This window comes from Pinus tabuliformis, chromosome 7 (genome assembly GCF_031772625.1).
Source record: "Pinus tabuliformis cultivar Carrire ecotype Pingquan chromosome 7, CPIR1, whole genome shotgun sequence".
Taxonomy (NCBI): domain Eukaryota; kingdom Viridiplantae; phylum Streptophyta; class Pinopsida; order Pinales; family Pinaceae; genus Pinus; species Pinus tabuliformis.
In genome coordinates this window covers 11554259-11574290 of record NC_142293.1, presented here as the reverse complement: position 1 = coordinate 11574290, position 20032 = coordinate 11554259, and the positions used below count along the sequence as shown (strand labels likewise).

The 20032-nt window shown below is 40.9% G+C and overlaps 1 protein-coding gene across 4 annotated transcripts in view; it reads right to left on the bottom strand.

Moving 5' to 3' along the window:
- Nucleotides 1-5854: 5854 nt before the first annotated feature.
- Nucleotides 5855-20032, bottom strand: part of LOC149244881 (uncharacterized) — a 207424-nt gene continuing 193246 nt past the window's right edge. For all 4 annotated transcript variants that reach the window (XM_089457589.1, XM_089457588.1, XM_089457587.1 and 1 more), the window contains exons 6-7: nucleotides 6518-6752; nucleotides 5855-6386 (exon numbers count right to left, since the gene is read on the bottom strand). In XM_089457589.1, coding sequence (XP_089313715.1) covers nucleotides 6253-6386; nucleotides 6518-6752 — 369 coding nt within the window. In that variant the 3' untranslated portion in view covers nucleotides 5855-6252. The remainder of the gene's footprint in view (nucleotides 6387-6517; nucleotides 6753-20032) is intronic.

Genomic DNA, 20032 nt, shown 5'->3' with positions numbered 1-20032 from the left:
ACAGAAGTTGGAAAAAGGTGACAGCCTCCTAAAGGAAAAAGAGACCAAAACCTCAACTGCCAAAGAGCGATGGAAAAACACAAAGACTGATGCCATCATAAGCAGAAACACCAACATAGAGTCAAGGAGCTGAAAGGTCGGCATTCTGGATATACGAATCATAGAAGGCCAGAATCTTCTGAAGAATAACCTGAATGGGCTCTTTAGAATCTTGAAAGATTAGAGCATTCCGCCATAACCATAAGAACCAGCAGGATATAATGAACAGCGATCTCCCCGGAGAGGACTCTCTACTCCACCAAAGAAAAGCTTCCTGAACAGAAGAAAAAGACATGAGAGGAAAACCAAACTGTAAAGACAATTCATACCAGATTTTGAGGGACGAGGAGCATTGAAAGAACAAGTGCAGATTTGATTCGGCATCGTTGAAGCACATGGAACATCTGCTCGGTCCCTGCCAATTTTTCCTCTGTAGAACTTCCCAAGTGAGGTTCTTATTCCAAAATAACAGATAGGAAAAAACGATCATTTTAAGAGGGCAAGTAGCCTTCCAGAAACAGGAGGGAAAGAGCGAAAAGGGACTCCTTGCTGAAGATGAAATCAGGTCTGCATAAATGAGCTTCACGTTTGCAGATTGATTGGATCCTTTTAAGCACCACACCAGGTGATCATGTGTGCCCGATCGCTTAATTCCCATGCAGCCAAGACTAGCTTTAGTCGAATCCCAAAGCGGGTGCAATAAAGGCGGCAAAAACAGATCCTCCCCTTCTTTCCAGACCGGGACAGAACCCAACCATTGCTTTATCAACTTATCCCATGTGAAAAGACCCTCCCTATGGAGAGAGAACCAGCGGATGAGGAAAGGAGAAACCCTGCGCGCATGAGATAGTGTCGAAACCAATGAGCATACTGGTACCCGAGGAGAGGTTCCAACTTAAATACTGCAGGAAATAAGGTTGAACTTTCCTGAGACTCTGCCAGATCGACGATCCTTTCCTGATGCCAACGGATCCCCTCCTGTACCAGAATTCAATGCATCTACCTCTTAAGTATTTACCCTTTATGATCTTGCTCCACAGCCCGACTCCGAAAATACCTCGGTGGAGAGATTTACATAGAAGAGCATTTCCAAAGGTGCGCAAGTCTAGGAGACCCCAACCTCCATCCTTTTTAGGCTTAGATATAGCCATTAACTTAACAAGGTGCATTTTATTATGAAAAGAGTGTCCACCCCAAAGGAAATTTGCAATCAATCTGTTCATATGTTTAATAGTACTTGAAGGAAGATAAAATAAATGAGCCCAATAAACTGAGAGTTGAGAGAGAACAGCCTGAACGAGAACGAGTCTGCCAGCCAAGGAAAGAAGTTTATACTCCCAGTTTGAAATCCTTTTATAAAAATGATCCAAGAGCCATAACCAGTCCGAATTTGAGTTGCCTTTTGCTTTTAAAGGAAAGCCCAAATATTTAAGCCCTTGCGATATAGAAATAGGAGCAATGCTCATCAGGTCAGCAATCCAGCGAACTATTTCCATGTTCGAATCATTATGGAATAAGAAGGATTTTCCCCTATTAATAAACAGGCCTGTGGCTCTCTGGAACTTAACAAGAATATCATTTATGCATAACCAAGAGTCTTTGCAAAGCATAGCAAAAATTAGAACATCATCTACGAAGAGATTATGAGAAAGGGATACATTTTTGCATATCTTTACCGACCGACAACACCTCTCTGCTACTGCTTTGTTCAGCTGCAAGCTAAGAGAATTCATAACCAGAATAAAGAGCAAAGGGGATAAGGGACACCCCTGTCGGAGGCCTCTCTCCGCCTGAAAAAAAGGAGAGGGAGATCCATTTATAATCACTGAATATTTAACATTCTCTACACAGCTCATGACCCAGTTGACACTAGGAGTCTTCAACCCAATTTTAGCCAGTAGAATTCTTAAAAAACCCCAATCCACGCAGTCGTAAGCTCTTTGCAAATCGATCTTGAGGATGGTCGCGTCCTTATTTTTGGATAGCATAGAGAAAAGAGTTTCCTGTGTCATGGCGATCGCGTCCAAGATGAACCTGCCTTTTAAGAAGGCATGCTGGTCCCCCGAAATGCAGCAATTAAGAAATGGCTTCAATCTTTCTGCAATGATTTTAGAAGATAGTTTGAACAAAATATTACAGAGCGAGATAGGCCTGAAGTCCTGAAAGGTCTCCGCCCTGAATTTTTTTGGAATCAGAGCAATAAAAGTTGAAGAGATGTCGGGATGAATACTTCCGGACATCCTTGAAGCTTCAAGCATCCGCAGCAAGTCCGATTTAATAAGATCGAAGAAGTGGGAGAAAAATTCTATTGGCCACCCATCGAGACCCGGACTTTTGTCCTTTTTGAAAGACTTAATAGCGCTTAAGAGTTCCTCTTCTGATATAGGCTTGATAAATTCTTCATTTGCAGCACCATCCAGCATTTCCGGAACCATCTCTATGCCCCACAAAACATCTTGAAAGAGAACCTCCCTTCTTTTAAAGTGGCTATGGAAAAATCTCACTGCCTCCTTTGTGATCTCTTCCTGAGAAGAGAGGATATTTCCCATATCGTCTTTTATGCTCCATATGGAATTCCTTTCCCTCCTAGCATTTGCAAACCTATGAAAGAATCTTGTATTCCTATCTCCTTCTTTGAGCCAGATGGCTCTACTCTTGAGACGCCAGGTAACCTCCTCCCTTTGCAAGATCTGGTGTTTCTTTTTCTCCAGATTCCTAATCATAATTTTTTGATCAATAGATAGACTGTTTGGGTCAGCTGATTGAAAAAGGGAGTCCAATTCCCTTCTCGTATTTTCCAATTCCTGTTTATCCAGCCTCCTTTTATGTCTTTGCCATTCCATCGTCACTGCCCGCAGCCTATCCATTTTGATGCGGAAAGGCATAAACGGCGCCATATCATCTTCAAGAAGACTTTTCCATTTGTTGGAGATCTTTTCATTAAAGGAAGGATCTGCTAGATGAATCCTATTGAATTTAAAGGGATAACCGAGCCTGAAGACTTTTTCTCTCCATTTTAGGATGATGGGTCTGTGGTCTGATGTGTGATCACTTCCTATGGATAAAACAGGCATTCCCATCTTTGCAATAACGCTAGCATGCATAATAACTCTATCGATTCGCTTTGCTATGTATCCCTGCCCGGTCCTGCTGTTGTCCCATGTTGGTCTCATATTTTCCGGCGCGATGTCGACCAAGTCCCTGTTTAGAAGTTCTTTCCTGATTCTGCCAGCCATTTTATCAGACCTCCTGCAATTACCCCAACATTCGTCAGAGCCCAGAACTAGATTAAAATCACCGGCCATCAATAGAGATTCGATTTCAAGAATTCTGGATTGAAAGATCCTTTCCTAGTAAGCAAGTCTATTTTTATATGGCGCATAAATATTTATCAAGTTGAAAGTGAAGTCTTGACCCCTGATAGAAGTTGTTAGTAGGATTCCTGCACTGCATTTATAAGCTTTTGCCCTTATCCATTCTGGATCCCACATAACAACAAGACCGCCTGACTGACCATTTGCCTCAGTGGCAGCCATGTACCACTTTGGAAACATTCTCCTAAAATATACAATCGACGCATTACTAGGATGCATAGTTTCTTGAATAAAAATGACCTTTGGATGAGCCCTGAAGAAGACCTCTTTTAGCGCATTAAATTTAGGGGCTGCGCCTAGTCCCCTGATATTCATCGAAACAAGAAAGGTCATTTTGAAGACTGGCCAGCCTCACATGCTCTAAGGGGCTGAAACTCAGATGATTCCAAGACAGGGACTTCCACTAATGATAAGTTCCTCACACCATGTGCAGAGACTACCGACCTTCCTCTAAAATGACGACTGCCCCCTTTGGATTTCTTCCTAACCGTAATATTTTTGGCCGAATTTGGACTGATGTACTAATTGGGAGAGCTAATCGGCTTATGAATGGTCAGGGGTTCTAGATCCAGAGATGATCTATTGAAAAGGAAGTCTAAGTCGCTGTCAGGGTTATTAACAGGAGATTCCAAAAGCTGATTGTCCGATGAAGGCAGATCATTCCCTTGTGACAGAATAGGTTCCTTTCCTTTTGAGTGGACTTTGACCGGAGATGGAGTAGAGGATGAAATCTGAATTGGAAGAGATCCAATTATAAAGTCCCTCTGATTCATATCTGGGGGGGAAGATACAGGGAAGTCCTCACGGGGTTCCGGAATATGAGCAATTTTAGGAGGCGGAGAAAATGCATCAGTTCGACCGGGAGGATCAAGAGAAGAGAAGAGTATATCAGACTGAGGTGGAAGATCCTGGGAAGATATTTTATGGTTCGGATTTGTTCCTTGTAATTTCTGCTCTCTCTGAAATGAAGACTCACGGACATCTAATATCTCCTGAGAATGCTCAGATTCTAATTTCCTGTCTCGATTGAGGACTGATTTCTTTATTCTTCTTGAGAATCGAAGACTGCAATTTTTTATCAGATGTCCCGTTTTATGACAACCGGAACACCTGAAGGGAATGCCCCAAAAGTCTAACCTTTGATGGATATTAGATCCTCCCCATATGATCTCCAGATGATCAGGATATCCGCCCTTATATTGCTTCTCAATAAGGATCCAAGCTATTCGCTTATCCTTCTCTCCCCTGCACCAGGGGTCAACATACACGAACTTACCTATCGAATTACCAATTTTAGCAAGGGTCTCTTCTGACCAAAGTTCCAGCGGCAGGTTCGGAAGTTTCACCCATATCAGGCTATTCGATGGGGTGTTCTTTAATGGGTCGAAACCAATGTACCAGCGAGAAAGTGCCAGGAAACTTCTACCAAATACCCAGGGGTTATTCAGGATTAATTCAAGGTCTTGGGCTTTTAAGAAATGGAATGAGTACCATTCCTTCATGAGCCGAGAGATGATGGGGGTATACCCTAGTAAGGGAGACCATTTTTCCGATAGCCACTTCCTCATGTCCGAATCACCCATCTCCGGGAATTGCCACTTCCCTACCAGTGCTAAGTTCTTCAGGCTGTCGATTCTATCAGCTAAGGTAGCATCCTCCACAGAAACAGCTTTCGGGGGGGGACAGTCTTGACTGGGTTCTTTGATTTGTTGAAAAAAGAGGACGGGGACCCATCTTTCCCAAAACTATTATTAGACTGAAGGGATTCCTTATAGGACGGATTTATTATCATGTCCTCCACTGTGGCTTGCCAACCGGTAAGGAATCCCAAAAAAATAATTTATCAAATGGAAGAAATAATTTATCAATAGGATATCAAATACTTGTATGGATCTTTTGTATTCCTTATCATATTGTACATGATGTTTCTTTTATGAGTTTTATATATGGAAGCTATGGATCTAATTCAATGGTTCTACTTAATTGTATTAAAAATGAATGTTCGTTGTTACATAAATTAATGCCCCCTTGTGGGTGGTGGTAATCGACATGATTGATATTATTGTAGGTTTATTTCGCAATTAAAAAAAAAATTATATTACCTTCATACATCATCAATAGTTTTCTGTACAGAGATATAATTTTATCACTAAAAAACTGTAAATTTAGAAAATTTAGGATTTGAAAACAAGTACACTCCGCCACCCGTTCTTGTTTGAACGGTTAAAATGGTAAGTTGAGGGCACTTGCATTGATAAGACTTGATTTCCAATCTTCTGGACATCGTTTGCACACCAAATTGAATATGTTGCTCTGTTGTATCACGCCCAGTGGTGCTAATTTAATGTGATAAATAAATCTTGGAAAAGAAGTACATCTGCTGAAATTTATATTGCAACAATATTTTCTGCGATCTCATTATTTTGATAAATACACACATATTCGAAACTAAGAAAGCTAAACTTAGATTAGATTACAGCTTAGAAAATTGTCGGAGAGCAATATTATGGACAAAATAACTGGAAAAGGGCAGGGCAAACTATATTGCCTTCTACATGCCTCAAAAGCTGCTTTCCAAGAGTTACAACTCATAATTGAAACAAATCCAACGAACCACTCATGAAACATCTATGTAAATAGTAAGTTCGGAAGAGCAGGTGAATATCCAACAATGAAGATCTCAACGCCAGGATTTTCTCATTATTCACAGACAAGATTCATGATGATACAGAAAGTTGAAACTCTATATAAACAAGAAATCAAACCCAGTAAAGGAAACATTCACCTACTTCCTACATCCTTCCAAAAATAAGAGTAGATATATCCCGTCGAAGTGTCTTTAATCAGTTAGAGATCGACCCAAGAAAAACCAGACAGTCGTCAGGATAGCTCCAACACTTGTATGCACGAAGAAACGGTCCAGAACAAAGCCATAGACAGATATTCCCGCACTGTTATTGGTTAAAAAATTAACTGCAGCATGGCAAATCAAAATGTTCAATCATTCAACAACTTAAGCTCAAAAATAACTTTGAATATTGCATTTTAAGGATATGCTACTCGTCAAATAAAGAAAATAAATATGCCGTCTGTTTTTTGCCTACCGAGAGCAGAGCGTCGGGACCAAGCATCCTGTGCTTGGCAAAACTGCTCCACCTTTTCCTGAAACTCAAAGCTTTGACCTTTGCCCGGAGTTAAGAGGTAGCCCTTTGATGCAGCAAATGTAGCCTTTGCATGCATAGACGATGCTTCTTTTACAATCCTCCGATGCAGATGGGCAATTTTCGATGCCGATTTCAGGCACAGGCCAATTCCTGTTAAATTGACCATATTCAAAACCTGCAAAATCCAGCGTAGGACTCGTTTAACTGTTACACCAAGATAATTTAAGAGCACATAGAAAACTTGCACTGATTCATTCTTATTTGTGTGGCCGTATGCCTGTTCCTTCCTAAATGGCAATAAATATATGATGAATTTTATTAATAATTACGCTCAGATGTGTTAAGTATAATTGTTGAAAAGAAAATCACAAGCTTTTGAAAATTTCTGAAAGTAGTGCTCAATCGCATATTGACTCCCTTTATCCTAATTAGAAATTTGTATATTACTTTCAAAACCAAATTACAGCCACATAAATAGTGCTCCTGAGATCCAACAGATTCCAAATAAGGAATTGCTCGTTGAGAAAATCTCTCGACAAAACTCAACAACCAACAAACTAATCTTACTTATTTGCTAATGTAAGCATTATTCCAAGTTCCCCCTCTAATGCTTACATTACATCATTACAAAGATTATTACAAAAATCATAAATTACATATAGTCACATACGTCTCGCTGACACTCACATCCACTTTGGAATCTCGCAAACACTGCTCTTTCTTCACCAACTCATCTTCAAGCTATCACTTGAACAACATTTAAAACATAAACGCCTCTAACCATCTTTGATGAACTTTGTATAATTGATGCTTCTTGATCTCCCGTAAGACAATCTCGATACTAGACCACTCTACGGACAAACTCCCATCTATCAAAATGTAGCGAACTGCACTTTTGATGAATGTATAAGTGAATTCTCTGGGTGAGTGTCTCTAGCAGTGAATTATGCAACTGACCTTTCTCACACACATGAATCTCATAAAAGTAGCCCGTAAGTGATGTTCTTGAAGCCCGAAGCACAACAAGACCGATCAGCATATAACAGGGTCGCGATATGTTCTCTCGGCACTAAAGAATGTTGAGAACCACTAGTTTAATTATGATCCTCTATTCATTAATTGGTTCGGCAATTTTACAAACTCATGTACAAGCACACAAATTTTACACCAAAAACAATGAAACGAATCATCTGCACATAGCCATAAAAACAATATTTTGCACAGTGAATCAAAACAAAACTCTAAAAAAAATAGCCAGCAGTTTCAAACGACCCCTTGCTGCCATATCGGCTCGAGGTATCGCTGCACCACATGAAGGGTCTCCTCACTCAGGGCTACTCTGATAAGTGGCATTCAACTATCATTGAAGTGATCACACTAACTAGCTACAATATAAAATATTGCAAATGCATATTGAAATTCTCTGATTGCCATGCAGAACCTTGCCAAAACCCTCGCTAAATATGTGGTCCTCCTATTGAACATAAGGAACGACCATTTGTCACTGCAAAATGAAGAGCATTTCGACTGATCTGAAATCGATCATAAACTAAAACTGAAGTAGAATGGATTAATTGCCAACAGTGAAATGATCGTTAACCTTAAGTGATGAATGTGGAAGACTGAAGGAAAGCAGTTGATTTAAGACTTAATCAATAACTTAAGAAACATAATTAAACATGAATCTGCAATAAGAACAGAGATAGATGACAACGAACATTGATTACGGAGTTCATCCCTGATGGACTACGTCTCTGGGTCTGCTTTCAAGATGGGCATCCGCTTTATTAGGATTGATCGAAAGAGGTCTTTTACACAACAAAAACACCAACTAAATGTGCACGCAGGCACTTCTGGTCTCTGTCAACAGAAAGCTCTCTCTCCTAACTTTCCAACACCTGTCTCAGTTACCAATTCCACCTCCGGACAGCCAAGATACACTGAAAACAATAACTGCCTCTCTGGCTCAGCGTCTGCTTACAAGACTCAAAATCACTCTCATGTCTTCTCCATGAGTGAAAGGATGAATTTATAGAGTTGTAGGTCCAGTTTCGAGCTTCCATGGCCAAACATAGCATTTGATTGAGCACTAAAAATCATGGGGTCTCGGTCTTACCACATAGTGACACCTAGGGTGAGAGGTTACATGGTGGTTTATTAATAAACACACTACAACCATTGAAAACCAAAAATAGACTTAGGATAACTCTGGCGGTCAACTAACAAGGCGCAATAGCTAACTACAACCATGTGACTATTGCGGTCTTACCATAGACAAACACCTTGCAAGTTGGATCCAGCGGTTTCAAAACTGTATGTTGACTCTGCCATGTGACAGCTTCCAAAACTCAACGGTTATGGCTTTGTCTGCGGATTACCACCAGCGATTCCAGTGAATTGTCAACAATCGTTCGCATGTCGCCCTCCGCTAACAGTTAAGTCTGCTCTCCACTGCGGTGAAGGTTGACTGCGGTTACCCGAACGGTGTTCACACATTGCGGTACCGCTGCGGTCTCCAAATCCGTGCGGTTAGGGACTGTGGTTTGATTTGTATTGTTTTAATATATGATCCTAAGTGGGTTATTTGCATAGGTTTATTACACAGGTTTTAAATCCTTGATTGCTAGTTTTTATACTTAGCTTAGGTTATAAACCTTTTTCATCACCTTATATTAAAAAACCATTACAAATGGTATTGTCACCATGTGACAATCAATCATCAAACACCATCGATCGACAATTTGGACCACATCTACCATGACGAAGTAACCAACACCGGAAGAACTGAAGACAACACCTGACACTGAAGAACACTGGCGAAGCTAACGACGCTGAAGACAACCTAAATTCTCTAGATACAATGGACTGACAAGATCCTTCTGGATCAATCCTCTCCACTTGAAAAGCTTTTGGACCACAAAAGTTTGATTTAAGCAGATATCAAGTGAGGGTACAGTTCCCTCACTCTTCCAATCTTCATCCACCTTTCCTTGCTCGGATTCATGCCCTTGAGTCCCACTCGAAGATATTTAACATCTCTATGCCTTGAAGATTCCTGTCCAAGATAGTATCTTCCTGCACTCATTCATATACTCAGGTGCCAAATCATCAATGGTCGAAATCTGTGTATCTTCCTCAAGATCCATGATCATCGGAGGTTCATACAACTTCAGGCTTTCTACATTTACAACTGAATAAATACGCATGTAAGGAGGTAAATCTAATCGAAATGCATTGTTTCCAATCTTTTCCACAATCTTGAAAGGACCGTACCTAATAGGTTTCAGTTTCTTACCTTCTCCCTTCAACCTGTCTTTACTGATATACAACCATACCTGATTGCCGACCTGAAAATGATGATCGACTCGATGCTTATCATGGCGCATTTTGTACTTGGCCTGACTTTTCTCTAACTGATCCTGCACTGCTTCATGTATCTATTGTATCCGTTGAATGAACTTAACTGCTTTGTTTGCATCATGTTCACCCACTTTATCCTCTTCACCGAACATGAAATCCATCAGTGACTTTGGTAGATACCCAAAACATGTCTCGAATGGTGACCGATTAGTTGAAGAATGTAAGGCTCGATTGTAAGCATGTTGCACATAAGGTAAAAATTCATCCCACAACTTAGGATGTTTACTGTAGTAACCTCAGAGAATATGTATAACTGTCTTATTTACCACATATGTCTCTTCGTCATTTTGTGGATGAAAAGATGTGCTCTTCTTCAGCGGTGTGTCCATGAGTCCCCACAAAGTGGACCAAAACTCTCCTACAAAACGAGTGTCTCGATCAGAAATAATGGAAGTAGGTAACCCAAAATGAACCCATACTTGTTCGAAGAACATTTTTGCAATCTGTTCAGTTGTCACTTGCTTTTTGCACGGAACAAGAATGCACATCTTGTTGAATCTGTCAACCACAACATACATGTAATCATGCCCTCTCCTAGACATAGGAAGTCCTCCAACAAAATCCATGGAAATGTTGTCCCATGGTCGCAAAGGAACTGGAAGTGGCATGTACAAACCGATCTTTTGATTGCTTGGCTTGCTAGTCAAACACATCACACATCCCTTAATGTACTTAACAATTGTTTCATACATGCGAGACCAATAACAATACCTTTGAGCTTGTGCCATTGTTTTGCTTACCCCAAAATGTCTTGAAATGCGAGAAGAATGTGCTTCCCGAATGACATGCGCTCTTTCTGTCTGTGGTATGCACAACTTACCCAGATGATATAACAACCTGTCATGAATATGATAATTGATTTCTTCCACCTGAGCACCATGAGTTAGTGATTCATAAATATCTTTGAAATCAACATCTGTACTATATTGTTCTATATAACTTTCATGTTTTAAAGAATTATTCTGCAACACTACTGAAGCATTCAAAGATTGTCTAGACAACATATCAGCTACTTTGTTTGTGACATCTTTCTTGTACTTAATTACTAAGTGAAATTGCAGAAGAAATCCCATCCATCTGTAATGACGAGATTGTTGCAACTTAGTTTGAGACTGAAGGTACGAAAGCAGCTGATGATCCGTGTGAATCACTGTTTCCTTACCCATTAAATAATGTTTCCATTTCTTAACACTTTCAAACAAAGAAAACAGTCCTTTATCATATGTCGAATAATTCATTACTGCCTTAGAAAAAGTTTCAAAATGAAAACAAATTGGTTTCCCTTTTTGAAGTAAGATTGCACCCATTGCATAACCAATAGCATCTGTTTCAATTTCAAATCGTTGTTGAAGATCTGGTAAAGCTAAGATTGGTATTGTGACAATTTTCTGCTTAATTGTATCAAAAGCTTTTTTTTGTTTTCCTCCCCACTGAAAGGGAACTTTAGAACCTGTTAAAGCATGTAATGGTGATGCAATCAAAGAAAACTGAGCAATAAATTTCCTCCAATACTGAATTGCACCTATAAAACTTCTAACTTCAGTCACATTCTATGGTCTTGGCCACTTAACAATCACATCGATTTTAGCTGGATCTATTTTCAAACTTCCACCTCCAACTATGTAACCAAGATAATTTAGTGAAGTTTTCCCAAACTCACATTTGGAAAGTTTAAGGTACAATTTTTCCCTGTGCAACACTTCAAACACTTGCTTAACATGCCTAACATGCTCTTCCATACTTGAACTGAAAATCAGAATATCATCTAAGTAGATTATGACAAATTTATCAATGTATGGGCGGAATACATCATTCATAACCCGCATGAAAGTTGTTGGAGCATTACACAAACCAAAAGGCATTATTAACCATTCAAATAGACCCTGCCTAGTTTTGAGTGCAGTTTTCCAGATGTCATTTTCTGCTATGTGAATTTGATGATACCCGCTTCTTAAATTTAACTTAGTGAAATAAACAACGTTTTTCAGTTGATCAAGTAAATCATCTATCCTGGGAAGAGGATACCTGTTTTTTATTGTGATTTTTTTAAGGCTCTAAAGTCAACACACATTCTCCATGTCCCATCTTTCTTAGGAACCAAAATTATGGGTGAGCCACATGGAGATGAACTGGGCCGAATAAAACCTTTTTCAATCAATTCTTGGATTTGTTTCTTTATTTCTTCGTTCCCTATAATTGACATGCAATACATTCCAATATTAGGAAGAGGGGCATCAGACATCAATTGTATCTCATGTTGTATTTCTCGCTTAGGAGGAAGATGTTTTGGTTCTTTAAATAGACTTGGAAAAGATTCTACCACTTTAACCAAACTATCTTTAAACTGAGACTTACAACCTGAAAAAACATCCTATCGATCCTTATGTTGTTCTTTTACAACCATGAGTACATATTTCTTACTTGAACTTATTAATCGCTTCATCTGATTAACTGAAACTAAATCCAAGTGTGATTTGAGTTTATGTGCCCTGACAATATATTCAATCCCATCTTTCTTAAGGTGATATTTATGCTCTTTCCTATGAAACACTGCATCACGATCATAGAGATAAGGACCTCCTAGCACTACACATATGTCTGTTGGAATACATCTAAATCCACTTCATCAATGTAATTAGTTTTTATGGCAAATTTTAACCATCACTGCTTTGTGACATTAATCTGAGTCTCTCTATTTAGCCAACCTAGTGGGTATGGTCTTGGATGATTATGTGTCTCCAAAACCAATTTCTTAACTAAATCTTCAGATATTAAATTTACCTGTGATCCACAGACAAATAATGTATCTATTTTCTTGTGCTTAGAATTTATCCTTATATGAGATAATTCAACCCTTTTATCCTCATTCAGATGATTTATGTTTGAAAAAGATGCAGAAGTACTAGAACTTGAACCAGTGTAAGAAGTTTTACCTATCAAAACCATTGTGGTTATTTTACCTTCATCCCTTGAGTCAAAGCCCAAATCTTGTTGGATTGTTGCATTATCCTTCTTTTCACCTTTCTTCTTCTGGAACTTCTTTGATTTGAGTTTTGGGTGAAGTTTCCAACATTTGGATTCATCATGTCTGATCCTCTCGCAATGAGTACAAGTAGGTCTTTCACTTTCCTTCTGAGTTGTCGTTGATCTCTTTCCCTTCAAATTGCCCTTCCTCTTGCTATGTTTGGAATCCTTGATTTCCAACTGTCGGGATGGTTCCTGTGAAAACTTGAACGGTCTGCCACCTGATTTAATATGCATGGCTTGAACACACACTTCATCAAAGTCATCAGGATTAAACATCAATAATGTATGTTGTAAATATGAATGTAAATTGCCAGTGTACTTTAATAAAGTTTCACACGTATCTAATGGAATACCAAGCGCCAAAGCTTTCTTCTTGAACTCCTGAGTAAACTCCTGAGCATTCTGCCCCTTACCTTGCCTCAAATGTTGCCAATCAATAACAGCTTGTTGCATCTATCCTAAAGGATAGAATTGTTTCCTGATCTTTTAAAAACTTAGACCATGAAGAGATGACTTTACCTTTCCACTTTACATCTATTTGAGTTTTACTTTCCCACCAGATTAAAGTTGTTCCCCCCCCATTTTAAGTGTAGCTAACTGAATTTTTGTCTTTTCAACATAAATGTTCTGAATATGACAATACACTTCTAACTGCTTAATCCAGTTATCAAACTTTTCAGGATTCATTTCGCCATCATAAACAAGTGACTCAAATTTTACATCAAGTTTCAAAAGAGATGATTTCTTAGGTTTCTTTTATGTTTCATAATCTGAACTAGAAGAAGAAGAAGAAGAAGATAATGATGGAGATGATGGAGGAGAAGGAGGTTTATCAGCCCTTGCATTTTCCCTTGTCCTTCTTCGATGTCTTTGAAGAAGAAGTTGCATCTATCGCCTTCTTATCTTCGTACAATTTTCTCAACATCTGTTGCATGCTCAAAAACACTTTCTGAAACTGTTCCTCACTCAAATTCTCTTCCGGAATTTCACCTGCATCAAATCCTGTCATTGTCGATTTATAAGCGAATTTTCGCTTTCCAATCTTTGGATCAAACTCCTCAAGTGTTCCTTCTCCACGTCGCGACTTAGACGTAGTTAACATTCACTGGCAAAAATTCCACAAATGCAACCTGCTCTCATACCAAATTATGCTCTGAAATCGAACATAAACTAACACTGAAGTAGAATGGATTAATTACCAACAATGAAATGATCGTAAACCTTAAGTATTGAATGTGGAAGACTAAAGGAAAGCAGTTGATTTAAGACTTAATCAATAACTTAAGAAACATAATTAAGCATGAATTTGCAGTAAGAACAAATATAGAAGACAACAAACATTGATTACGGAGTTCGTCCCTAATGGACTACGTCTCCGGGTCCGCTTTCAAGATGGGCTTCCGCTTTATTAGGATTGATCTACACATTTTTTTCCCTTGGTAACATTTAAAACTTCCTTGGTAGCATTTAAAACTGAAAACAAAATTACCATTTAAAACTGAAAATAAAAGTTTTGTGACATCTAAAGCAGGGAAAAAAATTGTGACATCTAAATTTAATAATAAAAAGAGGTCTTTTACACCAAAAAAACACTAGACTGAATGTGCACACAGGCACTTCTGGTCTCTGTCAACAGAAATCTCTCTCTCCTAGCTTTCCAACGCCTGTCTCGGTTCCCAATTCCGCCTCCGGACGGCCAAGATACACTGAAAACAATAACTGCCTCTCTAGCTCAGCATCTACTTACAAGACTCAAAATCACTCTCATGTCTCCTCCATGAGTAAAAGGATGAATTTATAGAGTTGCAGGTTCAATTTCGAGCTTCCATGGCCAAACATAGCATTTGGTTGAGCATTAAAAATCATGGGGTCTCGGTCTTACCACATAGTGACACCTAGGGTGAGAGGTTACATGGTGGTTTATTAATAAACACATTACAACCATTGAAAACCCAAAATAGACTTAGGATAACTCTGGCGATCACCTAACAGCACGCAATAGCTAACTGCAACCATGTCACTACTGCGGTCTTACCATAGGCAGACACCTTACAGGTTGGATTAGGGGTTTTGGAACTATATGCTGACTCCGCCATGTGACAGCTTCCAAAACCCCACGATTACGACTTCGTCTACGGCTTACCCCTGACGGTTCTGGTCAACTGTCAACAACCGTTCACATGTCGCCCTCCGCTAATGGTTAAGTCTGCTCTTCGCTGCGGTAAAGGTTCACTGCGGTTACCCGAGCAGTGTTCACACATTGCGGTCCCGCTGCAGTCTCCAAACCCGCGCGGCTAGGGACTATGGTTTGATTTGTATTGTTTTTGTAGAAATTTCTATTTTCCCACCCTGGTTTTCAGTTTCTCCTTATTTCTCTCATATAGTTAAATGCCCTTTCCCATAACCATACATTTAACAAGCTGGAAAAAATTAATTTGCTGAAAACACAAATTCTGGAAATTTTACAGAATGCTGGAAATTGCAGAAATAAAAATCAGCAGTAATAAACAGCCATTAAAACACATTTAAACACTGAGATTTTTGGTCAACTTGACCCTGGAAAAACCCCCTACAACTCTTGGGGAAAACCAGTTTGAGAGCTCTTCTTTATTTCTGAAAATTGCCTTTTTACAGTGAGAAATATTCAGCAAAAAATCAGCAAGCAAATTTACAACTTATCTCTTTTCCCATGCCTCACAGCAAACTAGAAATTACAGCAAACAGGACAGCAATAAATGTTGTACGGCCTCCTCGATTTTCATGCCCACTTTCAGCATTAAATGTTGTTGTATGGCCAGCATTAAATGCGATGTATGGACTGCAATAAATGTGATGTACGGACCTTGTTTTGCGTGCAGAAAAATCAGCAAACTACTCCTCAATTTTTGTGCAAACCACTCCTCGAAAATCGTGCCAAAATCTACCTTTCACTGTGTGCTGAATCAACTGTACAAATCTGCTCAATTGCTGCCTTGGAATGTGTGCCAAGCTGCTGTCTCCTTCTCCTCCCTGCTCAGAAATCCCTCTTGCTCTCTTGCTCTCGTTCTCCCAATCTGCTCATGAAAGAATGAATGACCTTTTCCTCCTTTTCCTCTTTTAATCTAACCCCAAGTGACTTTTGGGTGATCCAAGTGACTTTTGGGTGATCCCTAAATCCAATGGCTGAAATAGATTGAGATCTAAGGCTGAGATTAAATGCTCATTTAAATCTCACTTTTTATTTTTTAATTCACCCCACTTTAATAAAGACCCACTTAGTCATTTATTTCCAAAGTCACTTTTCTTTTCTAATTTTTCATTGACTTTATAAAAGTCACTTTAAAATTAGACTTAGTAACTTTATCACTTAAAGTCACTTTTAAATTAGATTTAACTTTATAAAATTATAAAGTCATTTTAGGAGAAAAATTAAATTCTTTTGGACACTTTTCCCTAGGCCAAAGATCAAAGCCTAAGGGAACCACCTGTCCTTCGGTACCAAATTTCAACACTCCCTCTTACCGAGGAAGGTGTTCCTCACCACACCCATCTTGTCTTTGAAGTAGACATGCTTGCCCCGTGGTAAGGCTTTGGTAAGAATATCTGCAACCTGCTCATCAGTGGAAATATACTCAAGCTTCACAGCTCCCATCTGAACATAGTCTCTGATGAAATGATATCTGATCCCGATATGCTTTGACCTGTCATGAAATACTGGATTCTCCGTGAGTTTAATGCAACTCTGATTATCACAATAAATCACTAAAGGTCTCAACGGCTGACCAAATAAGCCAAACAACATCTTGCGAAGCCAGATAACCTCACAACTAGCTAGACTGGCTGCCATATACTCTGCTTCCGCTGAACTCAGTGCTACTGACTGCTGCTTCTGGCTGAACCATGATACTACTGCTGAACCCAACCCAAAACAGCACCCTGAAGCGCTCTTCCTATCAGAAGCACAACCTGCCCAATCAGAATCAGTGTATCCTGCCAATCTCACTCCATCTCCCTGCCTGTAGTCCAGACCATAATCCACTGTCCCCTGCAAGTACCGCAAAATGTGTTTTGCAGCCACCCAGTGAACCTTCCTAGGCTCACACATAAACTGACTCATCGTGTTGACTGCAAAACAGATATCTGGTCTAGTGTTGACCAAATAAATCAAGGAACCAATCAGCTGCCTGTACAATGTGGGATCTACCAACTCGGAATCCGAAGCATGAAGCTTCTTCCAGTTGGTGATCATCGGTGTCGACATTGGTCTACAATCCTCCATGTGGAATCTGCTAAGGATGTCCACAATATCCTTCCCCTGCCCCAGGAAGAAATGCCCCTCCTCCTGCCACACCTCCAAGCCCAAAAAGTAATGCATCAAGCCGATGTCCTTCATCTCAAACTCCGTCGCAAGATCTCTCTTGCAGTGCTCTATGAGTCTCTCTGCACCTGTAATGACCAAGTCATCCACATACAGCACCAGAATGAGAGGCTCCTCACCAATCACAATAAAGTAAAGGTTTGGATCTGCCTCACTCTTTGTGAAACCCATCCCCTGCAAATATGTATCTATCCTGGAGTACCAAGCTCTGGGAGCTTGCTTCAGGCCATAAAGGGCCTTCTTCAGTCTTCACACATGGGACTCCTTCCCATGCACCTCAAAGCCCTGTGGCTGATCAATGTACACCTCCTCCTGTATGAAGCCATTGAGAAATGCAGTCTTCACATCCATCTGGTGGATCTTCCAACCCATCTCTGCTGCTATCGATATAATGGAGCGGATCGAAGTATATCGAGCCACGGGAGCGAAGGTCTCCTCATAATCAACTCCCTCTACCTGGGAGAACCCTCTAGCCACAAACCTTGCTTTGAATTTCTCAATGCTGCCATCTGCAACATGCTTTACCTTGTAAAGCCATCTGGAAGTAACCACGGATTTGCCCTCAAGCCTTGGCACCACCTCCCAAACATCATTCTTCATGATAAAAGAATACTCCTCCTGCATGGCCTCTCTCCAGACCTGCTGGCTAGCTGCCTCCTCATAGCTAGAAGGCTCAGAATCAAGGATGCTGGTAACCATCACCATATAGCTACAAAACCTCTCAGGTGGTCTACTCTCTCTGACCGGCCTCTTCGGCTCAGCAACAGATGAGGCATCTCTCAAGGTGTCCTGAAGCCACTTGGGCTTCCTCTTCCTTAAGCGCACTTCTCCCACCGGAGAATGAAACTCCTCCTCCTCATCATCATCAGGAGCCTGAACTCCTGACTGTCTGTCTGCTGTCCTCCTGCCTGCACCTGAACCTGTAGAAGCAGAGGTACCATGTGAACTATCCATCAGTGGACTCCCTAGTGAACTGCTCTGCATGCTGCCCGGAGCACCACCCCTCTGGCTTGGTGAGCCACTGCTCACTGACGGACCTGACATCCTCATAGATGTACCCCCGGATCCTCCTGATCCCTGCCCACTGGATCCCTGCGACTGACTCAACTACTGCTGAGGGTCTGGCTGATCCAGATACTCTAACTCCCGTGACCTCCTAAAGGCCCTGTCCTCCTCGAACTTCACATCCCGTCTGACAACAACTCTCCTCTGTGCAGGAATGTAAATCCGAAAGGCCTTTGAGGTCTCACTGTAGCCCACAAAGATATCCTTCTCTGCGGTGGGCTCTAGTTTGGTCCTCTTCTCCTTGGGTATATAGGAGTATGTAATGCATCCAAAGATATGAAGATGACCAATATCAGGCTTCTTCCCAGAGAAAGCCTCCTCCGGAGTCATGTGCCCCAAGGCACGATGCGGACTCCTGTTCTGCAAGTAAACAACTGTGTTGCATGCCTCTGCCCACAAGAACAATGGTAACCCCTGATCATGTAACATGGCTTTGGCAGCCCCTATGATGGATCTGTTCTTCCTCTCCGCAACCCCGTTCTGCTGGGGGTTGTAAGGAACAGTGAACTCCCTCCTAATGCCTGCCTCCGCACAATAGTCAACAAACTCTCCAAGGGTGTACTCTCCTCCATTGTCCGACCTTAGGGACTTGATCTTCCGACCTGTCTGTGTCTCCACAAGAGCTCTGAACTCCTAAAACCGCTTGAAGACCTCACTCTTGGTCTTCAAGAAATAAATCCAGGTCCTCCTGGAGTGATCATCAATGAATAAAACATAATACTCATATCCACTCAAGGAAACATGAGACATCCGACCGCTCACATCAGAATGAATCAAATCAAGTATTCCAGTCGCTCTGTTGTCACTGCTGGGAAAAGGGGATTTGGCAAACTTGCCCATCGCACAACCTCTGCAAGTATCAAAGTGATCAATACTGAAATCTGGCACACCTGTAGTGATCTCCCGCAATGTCCTCAAGGCTCCATGATACATATGTCCCATCCTGCAGTGCCAAATCTCACACAGCTCAGAACTGCTAGCTCTGCTGTTGGTACTACTGCTCAATGCCAAAAGGGGCTGGAATGCAAACTTGTACACCTTTGCATGGCGTACACCTATCACTCTAGCTGAATCAGCTGGAGTGCCCCTGGGATACATCAACACCTGTCCTCCCCTGAACAGTACCTCATATCCTCTGTCCTCCAACGCTGAGACGGATATGAGGTTCTTCCTCATCCCTGGCACATAAAGAACATCTGAAACTTTTAAGGGAGGTTTGGACTCCTTCTAAAATGTCAGTGTCCCCACCCCGACTGCTCTAACAACTCTATCATCACCGAGTACTACCTCAATATCAGTGCCACTCTCTGAAAGCTCTGAGAAGTACTCACGGACTCCTGTCATGTGACGTGAAGCCCCACTGTCCACATACCAGATACCTGAAGATGCTCCGCTAATCGAGGGAAAAGCATGCTCCCTCTGAACCTGTGTGGCAGGGGATCCTGCACTAGAGGACTCACACATAGTGAACACAAACTCCCGGTCAAAACGACCTGCAAAGTCCTCAATCTCTGCTGAAGCTGCCACGTCCTGGTTCTTCCCCTTCTTCTTCTTCTTCTCCGGACACACAACTACATAGTGTCCCA